Below are 21,522 nucleotides of genomic sequence, written 5' to 3' on the forward strand. Positions count from 1 at the left end.
TGCAACCCACCCACCTCCGGAGCACCAACTGTGGGCAGGGAACTCAGGGCCGGAGCACCCTGGCAGCAGGTGTAGACAGATGCCTCGGCCCCCTGCCCACCCTATGGCAACCCCCAGTCAAAGCCCACACAGTAGCAGAGCAGAGGCTCTCATAGTGGCAGCCAGGCCTGGAGTGGAAGAGGGAAGCCATGCCAGGCCCAGATGGGCAGGGCTACAGGGACATACCCTGGGTTCTCGACTCTGCAGCCAGTGGTGGAAGAGAATGTCATAGGCGCTGAAGATATCGGTGGCAAAGGTGTCCTTCCTGACCGTGGGGTCTGGGGCTTGGTCCAGATTGGCCAGATACTCCAGGGTGCTCTCACTGAAGTGCTGCAGGGCTGCAACAAACCCTAGTGGTGAGTGGCTTCCCAACACCCCTAGTCTGCATTGTGCCCCTTCTGTAAGTCCCACTACAGCCTGCAAGATGCCTCCCTGGCACAATGGCCAGGTGCAGGACTCCAGGACTACAATGGGGTGAACAGAGCTTCTCAAGTTCATGTTCTTCCCAGAACCTCAGACCATGACCTCATTTGGAAACAGGGTCTTTGCAGATGTAATTAAAACATGATCACAGTAGAGCAGGGTGGGCCCAAAATCCAACATGACTTGAGGTCCTTATCAGAAAAGGAGAAGAGACCGAGACAGGGAGGAGATGGCCACGTGATGACGGAAGGAGAGTGGGGAGTGGGGGAGTGACGCAGCCACAGCCAAGGACGCCCGGGACCCACGGCCACCACCAGAAGCCAGGGTAAGTCTGCCATGTGCTCTTCCTCTGGTCCCCACAAGGAACCAATACCGCTAACATCTTGATCTCGGACTTCTGACCTTCTAAACCGCAAAAGAATAAGTTTCTGTCATTTTAAGCTACCCAATTTTTGCTTGGTACATTATTACTTAAGTACTAGGAAACCAGTGTAAAAGTACCAACCACACTGCCAAGGAATGGGCAGAGGTGGGAACCCAAGGAGGGACACCACCAAGAAGACAGCATCTCTCAGCCAGCCCCCCAAGGCCTCGCTCAGAAGCTCTAAGGGCAAGTCCAGAGCCCTGGGAAGAAGTGCCCACCACTCGGGGAGGATCCTCCCAGACCTGAGGCCCACTCAGAAGCTGTTGGCATCTTCAGCTCCATCGATGTGGCCATGTGCCCCACAAAGTGGCCTCCCAGCCACCGCTCCTGACAGCCATGAGTGCTGCTCCAAGTCACAATCTGAACTGGACCTTTGCAGACGATTAATTTTAATTTTCTCCAAACTGATGTGAAACAACATCTCACTGCAGCTTCATCTGGATTCTCCTAATTACCAGTGGGCGTCTTTCCTGGTCTATATTGGCTGGCTTTGGCCTTTTCGTCCCCCGTTTTTTTCTAAGCTGAGGTCTCCCTTTCTTATTTCACAGGTGTTCTTCCTGTATCTGCTTTGAAAGTCAGCTCATCGGCGTGGGCCAGACTGCCCAGTCACAAGGCTGGCTCTGCCACTCCTCAGGTGTGTGATCTGAGGCAAGTTACTGTGTCTGTGTCTGGGTTTCCTCACCTATAAAATGGGGCAATGGTGGCACTGACGCCCAGGGCTGCTTGAGGCCCACCTGGGCTGACACAGGTATGGTGCTGAGCGCTGGTCAGATGTGTGTGCCAGCTCCTGCTGCCCGTGCTCTGTCTACCCCTGCTCCCAGGGCCAGGGCTACGCCTTTCCACTTTTTACAGAGCGGAGATAAACTTTTTATTTTTATAGTATCTCGTGATGCACAAAGTTCTTTAATTTTTAGCATCACATGTATGAATCCTCTCCTTTGTGATTTGTACTTTTTGCATCTTAAGAAACCACTTTAAATCCAGCACTTAAGCCAACAGGTGCAGGTGTCCCTGACAGCCCTACCAGGCTTGCCAGCCCCTGGCTTGTCCATGCTCAGTCAACCATCTCACACCCTCCTCTTTCAACAAACCCCCTCCTCACAACAGGCTGACCACCTCACTGAAGAGGACCCCGAGCCCGGCTGAGCCCACACCTCCCTGCACCCTGGCTCCCGTGTTGCCCGTGGTCACTAGGAAACCTCTCTGGCACAGTCCCTGCAGCAGAGCCCAGCCCTACCCCTGCTAGAGCAGAACCAAGAAGCGTCTCCTCCCCGACTCTTGGGCCATCAGCCCACTCTCCAGCACTGCCCTCAGGATCACCAGCCACAAGGGGCTAACCCAACAGTCAATTCATGAACCGGTGGTGACTGGCAGATGAACAGAGAGCTGTGTGCCACCTCTGACACTGGCATGTAGGAATGTAAATGCTCCTTAGATGCTGACCTTATAGCAGCATCCTGCTAAACTCTGGTCACCTCTAATAATTTGTGGGAATGTGTTGGGATTTTTACACAGACAATTTTATTAACTAAAGACCATAAAATTTGGTTTCTTCCATTCTTCATTTGTCTGGCTGGTTTACTGTGGGGTCTTGTGGTGCTGGTTAAATTCCCCAGAATGTTAGATGACATTACACAGATGGTAACACCAGCCCTTCTTGCCCACCCCAACGCCAGAGAGGGCCTCTGGGTGGTGAACACCATAGCCCCACCCAGCATACCGCAGCTGTGGGGGCTTCCACCTTCCTGAGTAAAATGGAAGAAAAAAAAAAAGTGTAAGAGTGAGCATCTATGTCTTGCTTTTGACACTAGTAGAAATGCTTCTAGTGCTTCCCATTAAGCAAGATGTTATCTTTGGGGCAGAGATAAATATATTTTTTTTACCACGTGAAAGAAGTATTCATCTATTCATATTTACTAGGGTTTTTTTTTTTTTTTTTGAGACAGAGTCTCACTTTGTTGCCCAGGCTAGAGTGAGTGCCGTGGCGTCAGCCTAGCTCACAGCAACCTCAAACTCCTGAGCTCAAGGGATCCTCCTGTCTCAGCCTCCCGAGTAGCTGGGACTACAGGCATGCACCACCATGCCCGGCTAATTTTTTCTATATATATTTTTAGCTGTCCATATAATTTCTTTCTATTTTTAGTAGAGATGGGGTCTCGCTCTTGCTCAGGCTGGTCTCGAACTCCTGAGCTCAAACGATCCGCCCACCTCAGCCTCCCAGAGTGCTAGGATTACAGGCGTGAGCCACCATGCCCGGCCCCATATTTACTAGGTTTTTAATAACAACTGGAGAGGTGGCTGTATGATTTTTTTTCTTATACCAATTAGTATGATGAGTCCAACCTACTAATATGGAACTGCCCATGCATCCCCGGGGTGACTCCACCTGGTCAGGACACAGCCAGTCCTTGCTGCTTGAGACGAGTTTTAGGTTCAGCTATTGTAGGGGACGCCACATGACAGTTATTAATATCTACTCGGTTCCCAAGTTTTGGAACTGAGAACACATCAAAGGTCATTGTTTCCTCTGAAACCACCTTTGACTACAGATTCTGCGGCAGGAGCGCAGATGAAGGTAGGCTCTCGGGGAGCCGGGCCCACATGTCTCTCTTGCGGTAATGCTCAGATCATGACAGGAATTTGGAAACTGTCCTTTTCGCTTTTTTGCTCTTGGAAGGACCCCCGTGGAAGCAGCCTGGGCTCCATGCCGGGGTGGCACCAGCAGCTCAGAGCTCCCCTTCAGGGAAGTTAACTTTCCTGCTCTGGGTCTCCGAGATGGTGCCACTGTCCCTCCATCATTTCCCATTTCACTTTGGAGTTTTCTTCCTTTTCTCTTGATTAGGTAGCAACTTAACTATTTCACCCACTGTTCTCAAAGAACTGGATACAAAACATAATGATTTTGCCAATTTTTAACTTTCTAAAGTATTGATTTCTTCTGTATTTTCTGCCTTGCTCAGGTCTGAGCAGGTGGGACAAGGACCATACACAGCAGTGACAAAGGTCACGGTGGCAGAATATGTGGGACCAGGCTTACTCCGGGCTCCTGCAGACCCATGAGGCCTTGAGGCCAGAGACGGTGATGAGCAGCCCCAGGCCACATGGCCGCTGTAAGGCCCGGCAGACTCAGGCCCGGCAGCCCAGGAGGGGCTGTCTGCAGAGGCCGCTGGTTCAGCAGGAGGAACACGCTGCAGCAGAAACCCCAGGACTCACAGTCGGGCCACGGACAGTGCACCTCCAACCCCGTAGTGGCCACCTCTGAGGCTACTTGGCACTACTACCCCTCCACGACAGCACAAAGGGCACAGAGCTCTAACTGCTTCCTCCCCCCCACCTCCACAGTGGGCATGCCGGGGCCTTCCTGCTGGCACTGGGGTATCCTGTGCACTCCTCACGCGCACTTGGAAACACCCAGGAGCCTCCGCGTCCTGTCCAATCCCTTGGGGGATGGGCTTCCTGCTGCCCTGGGTGGTGGGTGATGGGCTCGGGCAGAGGGTCAGTGGCTGGGGGGTTGTGGCTCCCGGTATAGCAGTCTGGGTGGCCACTTCACAGAGTCTCATTTTGATGGGATGCAGCTAAATGTGAACTCCTCACGCACCTGTCCCTCGGGGAGTGCGTACGCCCGACACCTGCCGGAACACATCTTTCCTCTCTGTGCTGCCTCCCAGCTGTCTTCAGGCCCCATCTAACCCATCTACTTGCTCTTCAATGGAAAGGGTTATAGTCTCATTTCTAAAAACTTGATTTGGTCCTTTTTTCAAACTGGCTTCGTCCCCATAGAACCTTGCTCTTTTCTCATGATTTGTTCCTTCTTTTATCTCTTCATCCTGTTATTTTACATCCTATATCTGACAATTCCGTAATGTGCTGTCTAATCATACACCTTGTGTCTGTGCTGACACCACGTGCTCCGTGACTGTAACTGACACTGCCGTCCCGGCCCAAAGTGGCACTGAGACCTCCTGCTCCGCAGAAATGGTACTTCCCTCAGCCAGGCCACAGGCCAGCGTGGCCGACCGCCCGGCCAGACTCGGACTGAGACTTTCAGTGGGATGCTGCTCCCCACCCAGGGCCCTTCTGGCCCAGCCCCTTCTAAGGCTAATGTCTCAGCCTAAGGGCTTCCCAGTTCAGCAGAAAGAATAAACTTGAACCTTGCATCTACATGAGGACAAACCACAGTTACAAATTCTCAGGAGAGAGAATTTAAAAGAAATTTTAAAAAAAAGAACCACCTCCCAGGGCACACAGCAGAAGGTTTCTCATGGGCCACCATCACCCTTTGGCTGAGGAAGGACCTTGGAAGGTCTGGTTCAGATGGGCTCCGGACCCCACCTGATGTGCAGAAAGGCCTTGTCTCCTACCCACCCTGAGGCTGCTGAAATCCAGGCTGCCCTCTGACCCCTCACCTCCTCACGCAGCCTTCCTGTCGGCCTCAGGGTTTCTCCTCCCAATCAGGAGGACCTTGGTCAAACTGATCAGCATTTCTAAGTATTTTGTATTGAGAAGGTTTTCCAGAATAACAGGCCACTATATTGCCAGAACCAGAATTCCATCCCCCAATTTGTTATTAGGTTTTGATTTTTAATCAATGTTTTACACACACATAGGTTAAAAGAGCAATTCTCACATACCTGATTTCCCTCTCTCTGGAAGCAACCGTTCTCTAAGTAATGAACCTGCAATGTTTCTCAAGCTGCCCCTTTCTGCACCTAACCTCGAGGCAACTTTTATTGGCCTGGGAGTCTCTGCCTGTGTCCTAGCCATGGCACTGCTGAGAGCTCACCCTTCCCTACAGCTGAGTCAGTGACCCTGGGGGCTTGTGTCTGCTCAGCTCTCCAGGTGTGCAGCACCAACGCAGCCCCCGCCTCTCAGCAGGTGCCAGGGCAGCACACAGCCACACACCCCCTCCTGCAGCCCCTGGGCCTCTTCCTTCTTGGCTCAAGCTACACCTTAGTGGGGTCCACCTCTAGTCACTGCTGAAGTCACATGGGAGGTGTGCTTTTGAGCCCTGATTCTCTAAACTAGTCTTTATTTCATCTTCACATTGAAATGGCTTTCACGCTGGGCTCAAATTCCAGGTTGAGCCTCCCATCAGGGCCTTGTGGGGCTGTCCCCTGACCTTGCCAGCACGGGCAAGAAGCCCAAGGCCACCCTGTTTCCTCCTCCTCCTCCTGGACCAGTCACTCGCCCCAAAGGCATTTCATGTGGCCCTCAGATGACCTCCCTGTCTGGAATATCTTCAGAGTGGGAAGTGGTTTTTAATCACTTCATGGCCCCCCCACTTCTCTGTTCATTCTCCCTGGGGAGCCTGTTATTAGAATGCTGGCTTCATGGTCTGGCCTAATTCTTTCTTCTCTCTTCTACTTTCCATATTCCTGCACTTTGGCTCTATTTTCTGCAAGATGCTCTCAACTTTCTCTTCCAATTTTCTATTATGTTTTCCATTTCTGTTATCATGCCTTTAGCTCTCAAAAGCTCAATCTGATCTGAATGTGCCTTCCTCATGGTGACAAGTTCTAGTTCCATGCACGCATTATCTTCTCTTATCTCCCTGAGGATATCATCACAGGTTCTCTTTCTTGGCTGTATTCTTCTCCCTGAACCGTCTGAGTCCCCAAGTCACAGCTTCTGTTTCCTTTGCTGCCACCTTTCCTATCAGAGACTTTCCTCTGACAGCAGGAATCGCTGGCTGCCTGTCCTGCAGAACAGCTCAGCCAGGCCGACCAGACACCTGGCTATCTGGGCCTCCCCGGGGCTCCTCTCCTGCCCAGCAGGAGTGTTCTGACAGCTGGATGGGAACAAAGCTCTGGGCACACACCTGCTCCTGCTCTTGGCACAGCGCCACTGCCCTTGGCTGGACCCACTCCCTCCCCATGGTGGACATAGGTCTGCCCAGAACCAGAGGCTGCCTCAAGCCCTAACTGCCCACACCTGCCGACGGGCCTCACACACAGTGGGTTCAGACTTCCCTGGCCTGACAGAGGCTGCTGCAGCAGGCAGGACCACAACCTCCTCCAAATGCAAACAGGATGTTCCATCTGCGGTGAGGGGCACCTCACACAAAGGAATCCTTCGGAGAGTATCATTGGCTAAACCCACTAGGTCCATGCATGAAAGAAAACATCGACAGGGTAAAACCTGGAGGAACATTAGGCCTATCAAGGAAAAGGTGACCAAGAGACTTTCAGAACTACAAGTCAGTTTCTGCTCAGAGCCTCAGCAGCTGGAGGCATTCACGCCACATATTTTCCTAGAGTGTCAAGGAAGTCACCGCCAGGGACACCATGGGGCGCCCCGTCACTTGGTCCTGGTCGTGTGAGCCTGGACGAGGCCGCCCTGTGCCCCGCCTGTCTGTACATGTACACACGGTGAGGCCCACACCCTGGGCCTGCTCCTCCATACCCAGCTCAGCATGCAGTGCCCGGATCCTGTCACCAGTCCCATTTTCAGCCAAAACTGAGTCAAACAGGGTTTCAATCACTTCAACCCAAGGGGCCTGCTCTCACCCACATGTGGCAAAGAGTGTGCAGGGAAGACCCCCCTCCCACCAGGAGAAAGCATAAAAGAGGCAGGGTGAGGGGAGATGGGAGCACAGTGGCTATGAGGAGCAGATGGTAGGCGTAGGAGCCCCGAGGAGGCAGGACCCCCAGGAGCCATGGAATCCAGACCCAGAGCCAGCATAAGCAGAGCAGCTGGGGCCCAAAGCTCCATACCAGGCTGCCGCTGGTCCCAGCCCCATGCCAGGCACCTGCCCCATCACCACACCCCTCCCACCCCATGCCAGGGTTGGGGCTTAGGGAGGGGCCAAGAACCACGGATGCAAGGTCCTGTTCTCCGCACCAGCTACCAGAGCCTGATCCTTCCTGACACAGGTGCTGGGGACTGAGGAAGCCAAAGGCCCTGGCTACGAGGTTGCTGCAAGGGGTACCCGACCCTCCAGTGTCACAGCATCTCCAACTTCTGGTTCGCTAACCCTCTGTCCCCTTTCTAGCAGGACACCCTCCATTTCCAATGGCCATCCTCCCCATGGGGCACCAGTTGCAGCTGAAGCCACCAAGGCCCACACTGGCAACAGGCCCATGGTTCCCTGCCTGATACAGACACTGGCCACCAGGAACCACTCTCAGGAGGAGGTAGGAGGTGGGAGAATATCCCCCGGGCCCCCTGGTGCCGAAATGCCCAGGGAGTAGCCTCTACTCCAGCTCAGAGTGAGGAGAGAAGTGGGGGCAGAAATGGAAGGTCAAGGCTTTGAGGAAGTCTATTCCCACCCCAGGCGTGTTCAGGCCTCCACCGACACGTAGGAGGTGCTGGGGGCTCCCCAGGAGCAGAAAGAAGCTGCAAGAGGGAGAGGCTCAGCCAGCGGCCCCTCCAAGTGCCCAGCCTTGGCCCCGCACAAAGGGAAACAAGATAAGGGACTGGGCGGGCACCCACTGCCCTTAGAACCGCCACCTTACCGGAGCAGAAGGCCACTCTCAGCTCGTCCTGTTTGGCCATGCCCAGCATGGGCAGCATGGTGCTCAGGATGGATGGCAGGAAAGGGACCACGCCAAACACTGCAAGAGAGAGGGCTGTCACAGGGGCCGTGCCAGGCCAACCCTGGGCCCAGCCCTACAGTGGGACGGGAGGAACCCAGAACCCAGCATGGTCCTCAAAGTCCCTCTGACTCACTCAAGAATACAGGGTGGGGGCCAAGCCATCACCTACCGTTGGAAACTGCGAGGCTGGCAAATGTCCGCACGACAGAACAGTGCGGCAGAGTCCTGGGCTGGAACCTGCTCAGCATCTCCTCCATCACTCTGTTGATGAAGCGCTGCCCCACGGCCACAAGGACGCTGCTCGCCGCCTGCTGCCAGCCACAGACCAGCTCCTAGACCCCAGGAAGCCAGAAGTAGGACCTCTCCTGAAATCTCCAACAGGCAAAACCAAGACGCCCCACCTTGGCTGCCCTGTGCTAAGTGTCCCCAGAACATGAGGGTTGCAGAAGGCTGCGGGGCACAATCTCCCTTCTGAGGGCTGTGCCAGAAGCCCTCACACCTGGGGGAAGCAATAACACTGGGGAGAAGGGCCAGGAGTTTTGAGGGGCCAGCACCCCAAGAGGGCCACGCCCAGCACAGAGCCACAGCCCTGGCCCAGGCCGCACAGGTGCCAGCGCCCCTATATCTGCTATAAGAGTTTGGATGCTTTGCTCTCTGCTTTGGTTTCTGCCTCTGAAGATTGTGGGGTGACCGTCCCTGGCCTAGCAGGGTAGTCCACAGGACCATGGGGCCTCTGTCAGCCCAAGGCGGCCAGACACTAACCCACACTCTTAATGCTCTTGGGAAGAAAAGCCAAGAAAAAGAAGCTTCCTACCTAAGCTAGGACTGAGTTTCCACGGCCATAAGACCTGCCCACGTACCTTCGTCCTGGTCATCTCACTAGAGGCCAGAAGGATGATGATGTTAGCCGTGTCCTTGTCCAGCTCGCTGGTGTGGTTGCGCAGGACCATCTCCATAGTCCTCAGTACCATCGCCCGGTATGGATGTGCCAGCTGAGGAGAGAAGCCGGGAGGTGAGCCCAGCACCCAGGCACTCTGCACGCCCGTCATCTCCTCTACAGGGACGAACCCGCACCAATCAGGCCTCTCTGCCTCAAACGCAGGAGCAGGGGCACACTTTAGTAGGCCAAACCGGGAGGATCACTTGAGCATAAGAGTTCGAGACCAGCCTGAGCAACATAGTGAGAGCCGGTCTCTATGAAAAATAGAAAATTAGCCAGGCGTGGTGGTTCCAGTTACTAGGGAGGCTGAGGCAGGGGACCAATCACTTCAGCCCAAGAGTTTGAGGCTGCAGTGAGCTATGATGACATCACTGTACTCCAGCCTGAGCAACAGAGTGAGACCCTGTCTCTAAAAAAATAAATAAATAAAAACAGATTTCTAAAAATAAAATAGCTAAGACAGCTGAGGGGGCTGAAAGGAGAGACCATCCCCTGGGACGTGTTACAAGGCCACAGCACAGTCAGTGGATGTTTTCATGGAACCGGGCTAGTCCCCGGTTCCATGAAAGATGAGAGAGAAATACTCTTACATATCAAAACATTAAATCAAACTCAAAGAATAACGGTCTTTTGAGATTGCAAAAGTCTCTTCCCCTTCCAAGAACGGCCTAAACCACACATTGAGAAAAAAGAAAATGTGCATAACAATTTCAGACAACAGAGACCTAGTACTGTCAGCGTTACAGAGAACTGCTGAGCCACTGCCAGGAGAGGGCAGAAATGCCATGAGGTGAGACCAGCTCTGAGCCACTTCTGCCCCGGGCTCGGGTCAGTGACCGACCAGCAGTGGAGGGCCCCTCAGGACTCTCTCTCCAAGTGACCATTGGAAACAACCTTTTCTCCCTCAGGCAGGGACCACGGTCTGTCCCTTGGGCACTGAGCCTGGCACAGAGCTGCTCAGTCTCTACTCGGTGCAGAATCTAAGGTGTGGCAAACGGCCTCCTTCGCGAGGGTGAATGCTGCGGTGGCCACAGCCCAGTCCCCTCACAACAGGACCCCGAGTTCACTAGGGGATGCAGCCACACCCCACATGTGACAAGACAAGGCAGGTCATCTGTTCTAAGGACCCAGCCTTGAGAGAGCTGAGACATGCAGCCAGCCCTGCACAGTGCCCGACCAGCTGCTCCTGGTGGGGCTATCTTTCCCAAACCAGGTCAGCTCAGACTGAGGGTGGCCCTGACGATATCACCGTCACTAAGGGGCAGAAATACCTTGTCATGCTGCCGCAGGTACTCCTCACAGGCACAGAGCATCTCCTCTGGCTGCACCTCCCCAAGGGAGCACAGAGCACTGCAGACCTGCTCCTGCACCATGGGGTCCTTGTCGGTAATGGCATCCAGCAGAGTGCAGGACAGCTCTGCAGTGACAAAGCCCAGGTTAGCATGCTTAGGCCTGAGCACCCTCCTCTATCACAACTCAACTACCACGCCTGCAGCACACACCTGTCAGCCTCTGAGGGTCACAGACTCAGAGTGGAAGGAGATAGCATGTTCTGGCACCACCACCAGCCTGATGCCTCAGGGCCCAGTGGGCCTGTCCACCTTGCACAACAGCCACGCCTCCCATCCCCTCAGCCATGCCTGCTATCCCCATGGCCACGCTGCTGTTCTCAAGGCCACACTGATCTGCAGATGCCCTCTCTTGGTGTGCCCCTCCCTCCATCTGGTCTAGCCACACCCCACCCTGACCTCCCTGCCTGTGCTGTCACAGAAGTCAGGTGCATTGAGCGGTTAGGCACAGGGCTATGGGGCCTCAGATTCTGGCCATTATTGAGAAGCTGCCTGCCTTGGGGCTGAGAGATGCAGAGGGCACAGCCTACATGCCATACAGGTACCCATGGCCATGACCTCTTAGCTTGTGCTTCCTCAAGGATATCAGCTTACCCACGAGCCAGGATTCTAGAGAGGGTTCCCTCAGGGTCCATGTCCAGGGCAGCACCGCTCATGCCAAGGACAGGCTGGGATTCTCCACGACCCTATCTCCTACATGTAATGCCTGGACAGGCAGGAACCCAGCAGAGGACCAGGGACACCAGTAGTGAGAAATAAGTGAAGAAATAAAGCTACTGCCCCATCCTATGGCACTCAGTCTCACAAGACCAAGTGTGAATCAAGGAAGTGATGAATAAATGTAGCACTCTCTAGGCAAGGCCAGATATCACCTGGCCCATGACTGCTGGCCCCTTCACTCGGTACAGGGCAGGCCAGGCACCCCAGGGTACTGGCTGCCCCACCCACACAAGACCCTCTGGCCTGGGCCACAGATGTCCCACTCCCCAGCATCAGCACCAGCATCATGGCTATGCCACCCAAAAGGACGCCCAGGAGGCACCTAGGGGTGAAGGAGCAGACAAGCATCAGCGCGGGCCTCAGTTCCCGCTGAGAGGTGGGATTCCTTCCTGAGTAGGAAGCTGGAATTTTAACAGCCCTCTATTTCCAAGGTTCAATAGTTAAATAATCAAGCCGATCCAAATTAATGAGATCTGATCGTATCTAAGGCCAAGTTCAACCCAGTAACCCAACTTGGCCCGTTCTAAAGCAGGGCTACGTCTGCTTTCCCAACTGGCCTTCACAGAGGTGGAAGCTGCCATCTGTGGACAACGCTGTACTCCTTCCTCCCTTGTCCCTCCTTCATTCCTTTGCCCTGCCCTTGCTGGGCGGCACCCCAGGCCCCACCTGTACCCACAGACTCTTGTCCATCACCCCATCTCCACCCACCGACACCCCCTGTGCCATTCCAGGCCTCTCTGTGTCCCTTAAGATCAGGGCACAGCACCTGAGACTGGCACTTACAGAGCCCCAAGGTGTGGCTCACCCTTTGGACAGAGCTCCAGAGGGCAGAGACACCTGGGACAGGGCTTCCCCGCCATTCTGAGTCGCTACTGCGCTGGCCTGAATGTTGGTGTCCCTCCAAAATTCACATGTTGAGACTCAGCCCCCAAGGTGGTGGTATTAAGAGGTAGGGCCTTTGGGCTCTGCCCTCACAGATGGGATTAGTGCCTTATAAAAAAGCTTAAGGGAGAGCCCTAGTCCCTTCTGCCCCTTCTGATGTGTGAGAACAAAGCAAGAGGTGCCATCTATGGAGCAGAGAGCAGCCCTCACCAGACACCGAATCTGCCAGCACCTTGATCCTAGAATTCTCAGTCTCTAGAACTATGAGAAATAAATTTCTATTATTTATGAATTACCCAGTCTAAGGTATTTTGTTACAGCAGCTTGAACTTTTTTTTTTTAATGAAAACCTGGAGAGAGCATGTTCACTCAACAGTCATTCCTTCAAACCACATTTACTGAATACCACATACTTGTCTGAGTCCCAGACTCAAAGCTAGCAGGTATGGGGTCTACACCTAACAGACTACACCCACCTTGCCCAGAGCCACTCCATGCATCACTGGAGCTGTAACAGCCTTGGCCTGCCCCTGTCCCCAGGCCAGAGGCTTCTGGGCCCCCCAACCCCGAGCACGCGTGCACTCACTCTTCACACAGGACTCAGTCATTTCTGTGGTCTTGGCTTCCTCTGCACCAATGTGAACATGGACAGCTTCTCTAACCTGGAATAACAAAAACCACAAGATTTAATTCATAAGCCTCCACAATACCTAAGTTTATGGGCAGTTACCATTTTTGTGGAGAACACACAATTTAAATGAGTTTGTTCTGGGGAAACATCTCTGCCACATTTTCTTTGAGCCATGCGGGGAGGGCAAAAGGCACTGCTGTCCTCAACAGTCTCCAGCTCCCCTCTCTGAGCACACCTGGCAGCCCACACTTCACACTATCAGTCCAGGGCAAGTGTAGCCACTAAAGCATCTTCCTTCTTCACCCTGTGAGGAGCAGAGGATGGACGCCACAGCTGTCAAATGTTCACTTCTTGGAGCACCACGTGCAACAGACGGTCACAAAGAATCTTGTCCATCAAATATGCAAGTTCCTTTTGCCTCCACACTATGTGGTCACAGGCTCAACTCCTATGTCACACTCTCCAAGCAGGATCAGAGAGGCCCCAGGCCTGCCCTCAGTGGGGCAGCTGGCTTCTTCCCAGTGCTCACGTCCTCGGGCTCTATGAGGGCTCCACCTGCCCCTTCACTCCCTATATCACCTCCCACCCATCACTCCTTCCTCACATATTCCAGGGAAAAATAAAGGAGGGACGCCACGATCCCCTCAAGCAGGCAGGACATCTCACAGGGAGGGGCCAAAGTGGGAAATCTGTAAGCGTGGGAGGTGGTGGGATTGAACATGAGCAAAGAGCACTCGCCCATCCCACAAAAACCCCAGAGAATGACAGAAAAGATGCATGATTTTTAAAAAACAAAAACCATAAAAGTACTAGAAAACAAGAAAAGATAACATTAACAGACCAGAAATTTTTAGGAATCCTGGGAAGACAGAAAGCCGATGGAGAGCTCTGGTGTAAAGACGGTGGTGTCAGCATAGCATTTCCCCTTTCTTCCTGGAAAGCACCTAAAATGAGGAAAAACAAGAAAAAAAAACCACACATTCCATTTGTGGCAAAGTAAGGAGAAGGCCAAACACTCCAAGCCATGGAAGGGTTCAGAGTGAAAAGGGCAGCGGCTGTCAGGTGGGGCAGGGGATGCGCTGGTGGCAGATTTCAGAAAGAGCCCACACAACACCCCTCCAAGGCGAGGGCACACCTGAGGTAGAATATCAAAACCCCGAGTTCCCAGACCTGTGTTGAGTTTACAAGGTGGAGGAGAAGGGGCTGAACAATCTATCTCTGGGTAACAGAAGCTCCACCCTGTGCAAGGCCACCACTGCCCACTGGCTCCATCGTCCAGGGAAAAACAGCGAGGGCAAGGACAGTGAGCCTTGAATGGTAGGAAATGAGGCCCCAGCTCACGGCCTGGAGAGAACGTCCAGGCGTGGGCCCAGCAATACATCTACGTTGAAGAGACAGAACTGGGAGTGCTGAGGGACACCAAGGCGGCTGGAGTTTGCAGGCTCCAGTGCCAGAGAGAGAGGTGCCCAGAGAGACCCTGGAGAGCTACAGAGGGCCTGGGGCACTCAGCTTTACTCACCAGCATTAGGGCACCAGGATAATAGCCCCAAAGATGCCCACACCCTAATCCCCAGAATCTACAATATGTTCCCTTACATGGCAACAGGGACTTAGCAGATGAGATTAAGGGTACAGACCTTGAGATGGGGAGATTATCCTGTATTATGTGGGTGAGACTAACCTAATCACACGAATCCTTAAAAGCAGAGAACTCTTCCCAGCTGGGACAGAGAGAACAGACAGAAGAGGGAGGAGGAGAAATCTGAAGCATGAGAAGGATCCAACTCATCATCTAGCTCTGACGATGGAGGAAGGAGCCTCTGAGACAAGGAATGTGGGTGGCCAGACGCTGGTAACGGCCTCAGCTTGTAGCTGGCAAGAACACAGGGACTTTGGTTCTACAGATGCAAAGAGCCTAATGCTGCCAACAACCTGAAAGAGCAGAAAACAGATCCTGCCAAGAGCCACCAGCAAGGACTGCAGCACTACTGACACCTGGATTTTTGCCAGAGAGACCCACATCAGACTGCTGACTTTAAGAACTTGAAGATAATAAATTTGTGTTAAGTCATTAAGTTTGCAGTAATTTGTCACAGCAGCATAAGTTATGAGAAAGCCGGAGTAATTATACTAGACAAAGTAGATTTCAGAAACATTAACAATCCTAAACCCAGCCTGAGCAAGAGCGAGACCCCATCTCTACTAAAAATAGAAAGAAATTATATGGACAGCTAAAAATATATATAGAAAAAATTAGCCGGGCATGGTGGCACATGCCTGTAGTCCCAGCTACTCGGGAGGCTGAGACAGGAGGATCCCTTGAGCTCAGGAGTTTGAGGTTGCTGTGAGCTAGGCTGACGCCACGGCACTCACTATAGCCTGGGCAACAGAGTGAGACTCTGTCTCAAAAAAAAAAAAAAAAAAAAAAAATCCTAAACATTCATATACCTAATAACAAAGCTTCAAAATACACAAAGCCAAAACTAATAAAAATGCAAGGAAAAACAGACAAATCCAAATTAAAGATTTCAACATTTCCCTCTCTACAATTGATAAAACAAGTGTTGACAGAAAATCGTTAAGAATATAGAAGACATGAACAACATTGTCAGCAACTTGACCTAAGTATTATTTACAGAATACTCCATTCTATAACAGCAGGATATTTATTCTTCCAAAAGCACAGAGAACATTTATCAAGACTAACCATATTTTGGGCAATAAAATAAGTCTCAATAAACATAAAAGAATTCAAGGCATACAAAGTATGTTTTCTGACAAAAACAGAATCAAATATATAAATAAGAGACCTGAGAAAGCTCCAAGTATTTTGAAACTAATTAATATTCTTTGAAATAATGCATGACTCAAAAAAGGAATCAAAAGTGAAATTACAGCCAGGTGCAGTGGCTCACACCTATAATCCTAGCACTTTGGGAAGCCAAGGTGGGAGAACTGAATGAGGCCAGGAGTTCAAGATCAGCCTAGGCAACATATCGAGATCCCATCTCTACAAAAAATAAGAAAAATTAGCCAGACATGGTGGTGTTTGCCTGTAGATCCAAGAGGCTGAGGCAGGGGGATCACCTGAGCCCAGGAGTTCACAGTTGTAGTGAGCTATGGTCACACCACTGCACTCCAGCAGCCTGGGCAACAGAGCAAGATCCTATCTCTAAAAAAAATAAATTTTTTTAAAAAAAGAAAAATTACAAATCATGTTGAAGTGAATAAAAATGAAAAGACAAAATACATATCAAAATTTGTGGGACCGTGGTGGTCTAGTGGTTAGAGAAAAAATAATTTGTGATAATTTATGGCATTAAATGCCTATATTAGAAAAGAAAAATGACTTCAACTTCTACCTTAAGAAACTAGATACCTAAATGAAGCAAAAGAAAGGAAACAAGTAGTGTATAAATCAAAGAAATAAAAAACAGAGAACAGAAAAAAATAATAACTTGTGACATAGTGAGACCCCTGTCTCTAAAAAAAAATAAAGAAAAAGAAATTAGCTGGGTGTGGTGGTACGTGCCTGCAGTATTATACCAGGTACTCCAGGGGCTGAGGCAGGAGGATTGCTTGAGCCCAGGAGTTTGAGGTTGCAGTGAGCTATAATCACACCACTGCACTCAGGCCTGGGTGACAGAGTGAGACCCTGTCTCTTAAAAAAAAAAAAAAAAAAAAAAAAAAATGCTACCAAAGCCTAGTTATTTCAGAAGATTAATAAATTTGATAACGTTTAACCTGACAATCAGGGGAAAAAAGATGACACAAATTACCAATATCAGGAATGAGAGAAATGATATCACTACAGATTCTATAGATACTAAAAGAATATATTCTGAACTATATGCTAATAAGTTCAATAACTTAAAAGAAATAGACAAATTCCTTAAAAGACATGAGATACCAAAGCTCATTCAAGAAGAAACAAAAAAATCTAAGTAGTCTTATATCTAAAAAGAAATTGAACTTATAGTTAAAAGCCTTCCAACAAAGCCTACATGGCTTCCCTGGGGAATGCTACCTAACATTTAAGAAAGAAATAATATCAACTCTACACAAATTCTTCCAGAAATATTGAAAAGAAGGGACTACTTCTCAACTGATTCTATGAGCATTACTCTCATAACAAAACCAAAGACATTACAAGAAAATCACAGACCAATATCCCTCATGGACCCAGATATGAAAATTCTTAATATTTTATCAAATATTCACTGACATGTAAAAAGGATAATATATCACGACCAAATAAAGTTTATTCCATGAACACAAGGTTGGCTTTATATCTTAAAATTCAGCCAATGTAATTCATGACATTAATAAACTAAAAATGGCCACGCACAGTGGCTCATGCTTGTAATAGCAGCACTCTGGGAGGGCAAGGCAGGAGGATCACTTGAGGCCAGGAGTTTGAGACCAGCCTGGGCAACGTAGCAAGATCCTGTCTCTACAAAAAATAACAAAAAAAAATTAGCCATCCCAGCTTTGTGGGAGGCTAAAGCAGGAGGATCCCTGAGCCCAGGAGTTCAAGGCTACAGTGAGCTATGATCACACCTTTGCACTCCAGCCGTAGTACTGACAAGAAAAAGAAAGAAAATTAATTAACTAAAAAAGAACCATATGATCATCTCAGTAAATGCAGAAAAAGTATTTGTCACAATCCACCATCTATTTCTGATAAAAAAAAATCTCAGCAGGCTGGGCGCGATGGCTCAGGCCTATAATCCTAGCACTCTGGGAGGCCAAGGCGGGTGGATTGTTTGAGCTCAGGAGTTCAAGACCAGCCTGAGCAAGAGCAAGACCCCGTTTCTACTAAAAATAGAAAGAAATTATATGGACAACTAAAAATATATACAGAAAAAATTAGCCAGGCAAGGTGGTCCTTGCTACTTGGGAGGCTGAGGCAGGAGAATTGCTTGAGCCCAGGAGTTTGGGTTGCTGTGAGCTAGGCTGATGCCATAGCACTCTAGCCTGGGCAACAGAGTGAGACCCTGTCTCAAAAAAAAAAAAAAAAAATCTCAGCAAAGCAGGAATAGCAGGGAACCTCCTGGACACGAGAAAGAGCATCTAAGAAAATCTACAATCAGCATTGTGCTGCTGACCCCTGAGCAGAGGTCTGCACTGTCTAGGTTTACTTATAAAGGTTTTTTCAATAAATACATTGGAAAAGTTTTTGGAGATCTGTGACAATTTGAAAAAACTTGCAAACTGGCAGCCTACAAATATCAAAAATATTAAGAAAATGTTAGGTATGTCATGAATGTATAAAATATATGTAGATACTGGTCTATTTTAGCATTTACTGCCATAAAATATACACAAATCTACTACAAAAAGTTAAAATGTATAAAAATTTATGCACACATTTATAGATCAAAAATGACACCATTTGCAGTCAAGAGAAATGTAAACATACAGATGTATTAAATCGTAACTGTACAAAATTAACCCTAGTACACACTGCACTATTGCACAAAATTAACCATAGTACACACTGTAATAAAATAATTTCATAGGCACAGCTAGTTACTACTGCAGTGAGCTCAGGCGTTTCAAGTATCTGCTTATAACACCATGTGATGCTAATCATCTCTAAGTGAGCAGTTCATCTTTCCAGTAAATTGTGTATGGCAGTAAATACCAATCATTCGTGGCTGTCTGGTATTTCTCATCACATTTAGTGCAATACTGTAAACTTTGAGTAACACCATGGGACCCATACGAAGTGCCACCAATAATGCTGGAAATGCTCCCAAAAAGCAGAGAAAAGTTGTGACATCACAAGGAACAGTTGAATTGCTTGATAACGTACCATAGACTGAGGTCTGCTGCTGTCTCAAATGCAGTTGCCTGTCATTTAAAGATAAAGGAATCCACAATGACATTCTTCACAGAAATAGAAAAAAATAATCCTAAAATTTATATGGAACTGCAAAAGACCCAGAATAGCCAAAGCCATCCTGAGCAAAAAGTACAAAACTGGCCGGGTGTGGTGGCTCATGCCTGTAATCCTAGCACTCTGGGAGGCCGAGGCGGGCGGATTGTTTGAGCTCAAGAGTTCGAAACCAGCCTGAGCAAGAGCAGGGGCAGCGGCCGGATTGTTTGAGCTCAAGAGTTCGAAACCAGCCTGAGCAAGAGCGAGATCCTGTCTCTACTAAAAAAATAGAAAGAAAATAGGTGGACAACTAAAAATATGTAGAAAAAATTAGCCGGGCATGGTGGCGCATGCCTGTAGTCCCAGCTAATCGGGAGGCTGAGGCAGCAGGATTGCTTGAGCCCAGGAGTTTGAGGTTGCTGTGAGCTAGGCTGATGCCACAGCATTCTAGCCCGGGCAACAGAGTGAGACTCTGTTTCAAAAAAAAAAAAAAGTACAAAACTGGAGGAATCACACTACCTGACTTCAAATTATACTACAGAACTGTAGTAAACAAAACAGCATGGTATTGGCATAAAAACACACTCATGGACCAATGGAACAGAATAGAGAATCCAGAAATAAATCCACACATCTACAGTGAACTTATTTTTGACAAAGGTGCCAAGAACATACCGTTGGGAAAGGAGAGTCTCTTCAATAAATGGTGCTGGGGGCCAGGCGCAGTGGCTCATGCCTGTAATCCCAGCACTCTGGGAGGCAGAGGCGGGAGGACTGCTTGAGGTGAGGAGTTTGAGACCAGCCTGAGCAAGAGCAAGACCCCATCTCTACTAAAAATAGAAAGAAATTATATGGACAACTAAAAAATATATATGTATATATAAAGTTAGCCGGGCATGGTGGCGTATGCCTGTAGTCCCAGTTACTTGGGAGGCTGAGACAGGAGGATCACTTGAGCCCAGGAGTTTGAGGTTGCTGTGAGCTATGCTAACCCCACAGCACTCTATCCCAGGCAACAGAGTGAGACTCTGTCTCCTCCAAAAATTAAAAAATTAATAAATAAATAATTTTAGAAAATGAAAGGCAGGACAAGTCATTCATAGTACATAAGAGTAAATTTGCCTAATATGAATATGTTGGTCCCTCTCATCCTCTGTTTCACTCTCCATGGCTTTGGTTACTCTCAGTCAACTGCAGTCCAAAATATTAAATGCAGAATTCTAGAAACGAACAATCCAGAAGTTTTAAATTGTACACCATCCTGAGTATTGTCATGATTGTTATTCTTTTTTAATTAGTTGTTACTCTCTTACTGTGCCTAACTTATAAATTACACTTTATGATAGGTACGTATATAAAGGAAAAACATAGTATACATAGGGTTCAGCACCATCTGTGGTTTCAGGCATCCACTAGGGATCTTGGAAAGTATCCCCCAAGGATAAGGGAGGGCTACTGTATACAAAGGGGCTTGTGTACATCGCTAAGATAAATAAGAAAAAGATCAAAGGATGACGTCTCAGAAGAGACAGGTAACAGATATGTAGGGACTATGCCGACCACCCTAGGATTAGTGGATGGGTTCCTGCTGCCCTTCCAGGGCTGAAAGCAGTATAGCATCTGGTGCTAGAGCCACACACCCAGCTTCTCCTTGTGCATGCTTACTGTGCAGCCATGAGCAGGTGTGGAAACTCCCTGCGCCCCATTCCACCATCTATACATGGTCATGATCACCAATGACCAGCACCTCTATCGGACAAAAGCAACACAAGTGAAACATTTGAGCAAGGCTGGACATGCAGCCCAACTCGGCACAGACAGGTAAAGACAGGGACTGCCGCAGGTGTGGGTGCTGGCAGAGCCTGAGGAGAGGCCACTACGAGCCTGAATGGTCAAACACCCATTTTTCCATATCTGTCTACTGACACCCTCACACTAATGCACAGACATTTATGTATGTGGATGTTAGAAAAAACACAAATGCCAGTTAGGGGTCTGGTTAAATTAACAACAAAAACCTAACGGAAGAAGGTGGCAGATAGGGCTGATGGGGTTTTCTCTCCCTACATAGTACACGTTTTTGTGTGAACGAACACTGCTTCCTCTTCATTCAACCACATTTAGTAAATACCTGCTGGCCACTGCCTTAGGCCCATAGAGTCCCTCCCTGGCTTGGAGGCTCTCTCCAGCCACAAAAAGATGCACACAAGTATTACAGCTGCCACACATTAGGGCATGACACAGGTGCTGGGCCACCTGCACTGAGTCTGAAGGGGGTTAGATGGGCGGTGGGAATCGTGCTGGCCACACGTGCGGCACCCAGAAGTGATGAGCCAGCCTGCAGGGAGACTGGAAGGTCATGGAATGCCCCACCCATGCACGGGGTCCAAGGGACTTTGCCTCCTAGCACAGGAGTCACAAAATCAACTTCCTGAGCCACCAACAAGAACCTGCGCTGGTGACCCAGGGACAGGCAGCTCTGCAGCTCACAGCTCACAGCTCATGGTCCATTGAGAACATGATTTCCCAACATGAGCCTCACCAAGCTGTGTCACTGGGTGCACATGCAAACCTCCAAAGCCAGGTGGCCCCTCCAGCTCAGTGAAGAAAGCACGTTTTCCGTGACGTCCAGCAGTCAGTATTCTCTGAGCACTGGCCAGGAGCTCGCCGAAGCCACAAGAGCCTTTCCTGGTGCTCC

The 21,522-nt window shown here is 49.7% G+C and overlaps 1 protein-coding gene across 12 annotated transcripts in view; it reads right to left on the bottom strand.

The window, feature by feature from the left end:
* Positions 1–21,522, bottom strand: part of MROH1 (maestro heat like repeat family member 1) — a 64,533-nt gene that overhangs the window by 41,203 nt on the left and 1,808 nt on the right. For 8 of the 12 annotated variants that reach the window (XM_069466761.1, XM_069466760.1, XM_069466753.1 and 5 more), the window contains exons 2-8: positions 13,785–13,887; positions 12,899–12,974; positions 10,633–10,778; positions 9,282–9,413; positions 8,591–8,753; positions 8,341–8,439; positions 226–377 (exon numbers count right to left, since the gene is read on the bottom strand). In XM_069466761.1, coding sequence (XP_069322862.1) covers positions 226–377; positions 8,341–8,439; positions 8,591–8,753; positions 9,282–9,413; positions 10,633–10,778; positions 12,899–12,920 — 714 coding nt within the window. In that variant the 5' untranslated portion in view covers positions 12,921–12,974; positions 13,785–13,887. Of the gene's footprint in view, positions 1–225; positions 378–8,340; positions 8,440–8,590; positions 8,754–9,281; positions 9,414–10,632; positions 10,779–12,898; positions 12,975–13,178; positions 13,206–13,677; positions 13,693–13,784; positions 13,888–18,761; positions 18,803–19,499; positions 19,551–21,522 lie in introns of those variants that run through there. The other 4 variants (XM_069466756.1, XM_069466754.1, XM_069466759.1 and 1 more) reach the window with 4 other exon arrangements.

This window comes from Eulemur rufifrons, chromosome 3 (assembly GCF_041146395.1).
Source record: "Eulemur rufifrons isolate Redbay chromosome 3, OSU_ERuf_1, whole genome shotgun sequence".
Lineage (NCBI taxonomy): Eukaryota > Metazoa > Chordata > Mammalia > Primates > Lemuridae > Eulemur > Eulemur rufifrons.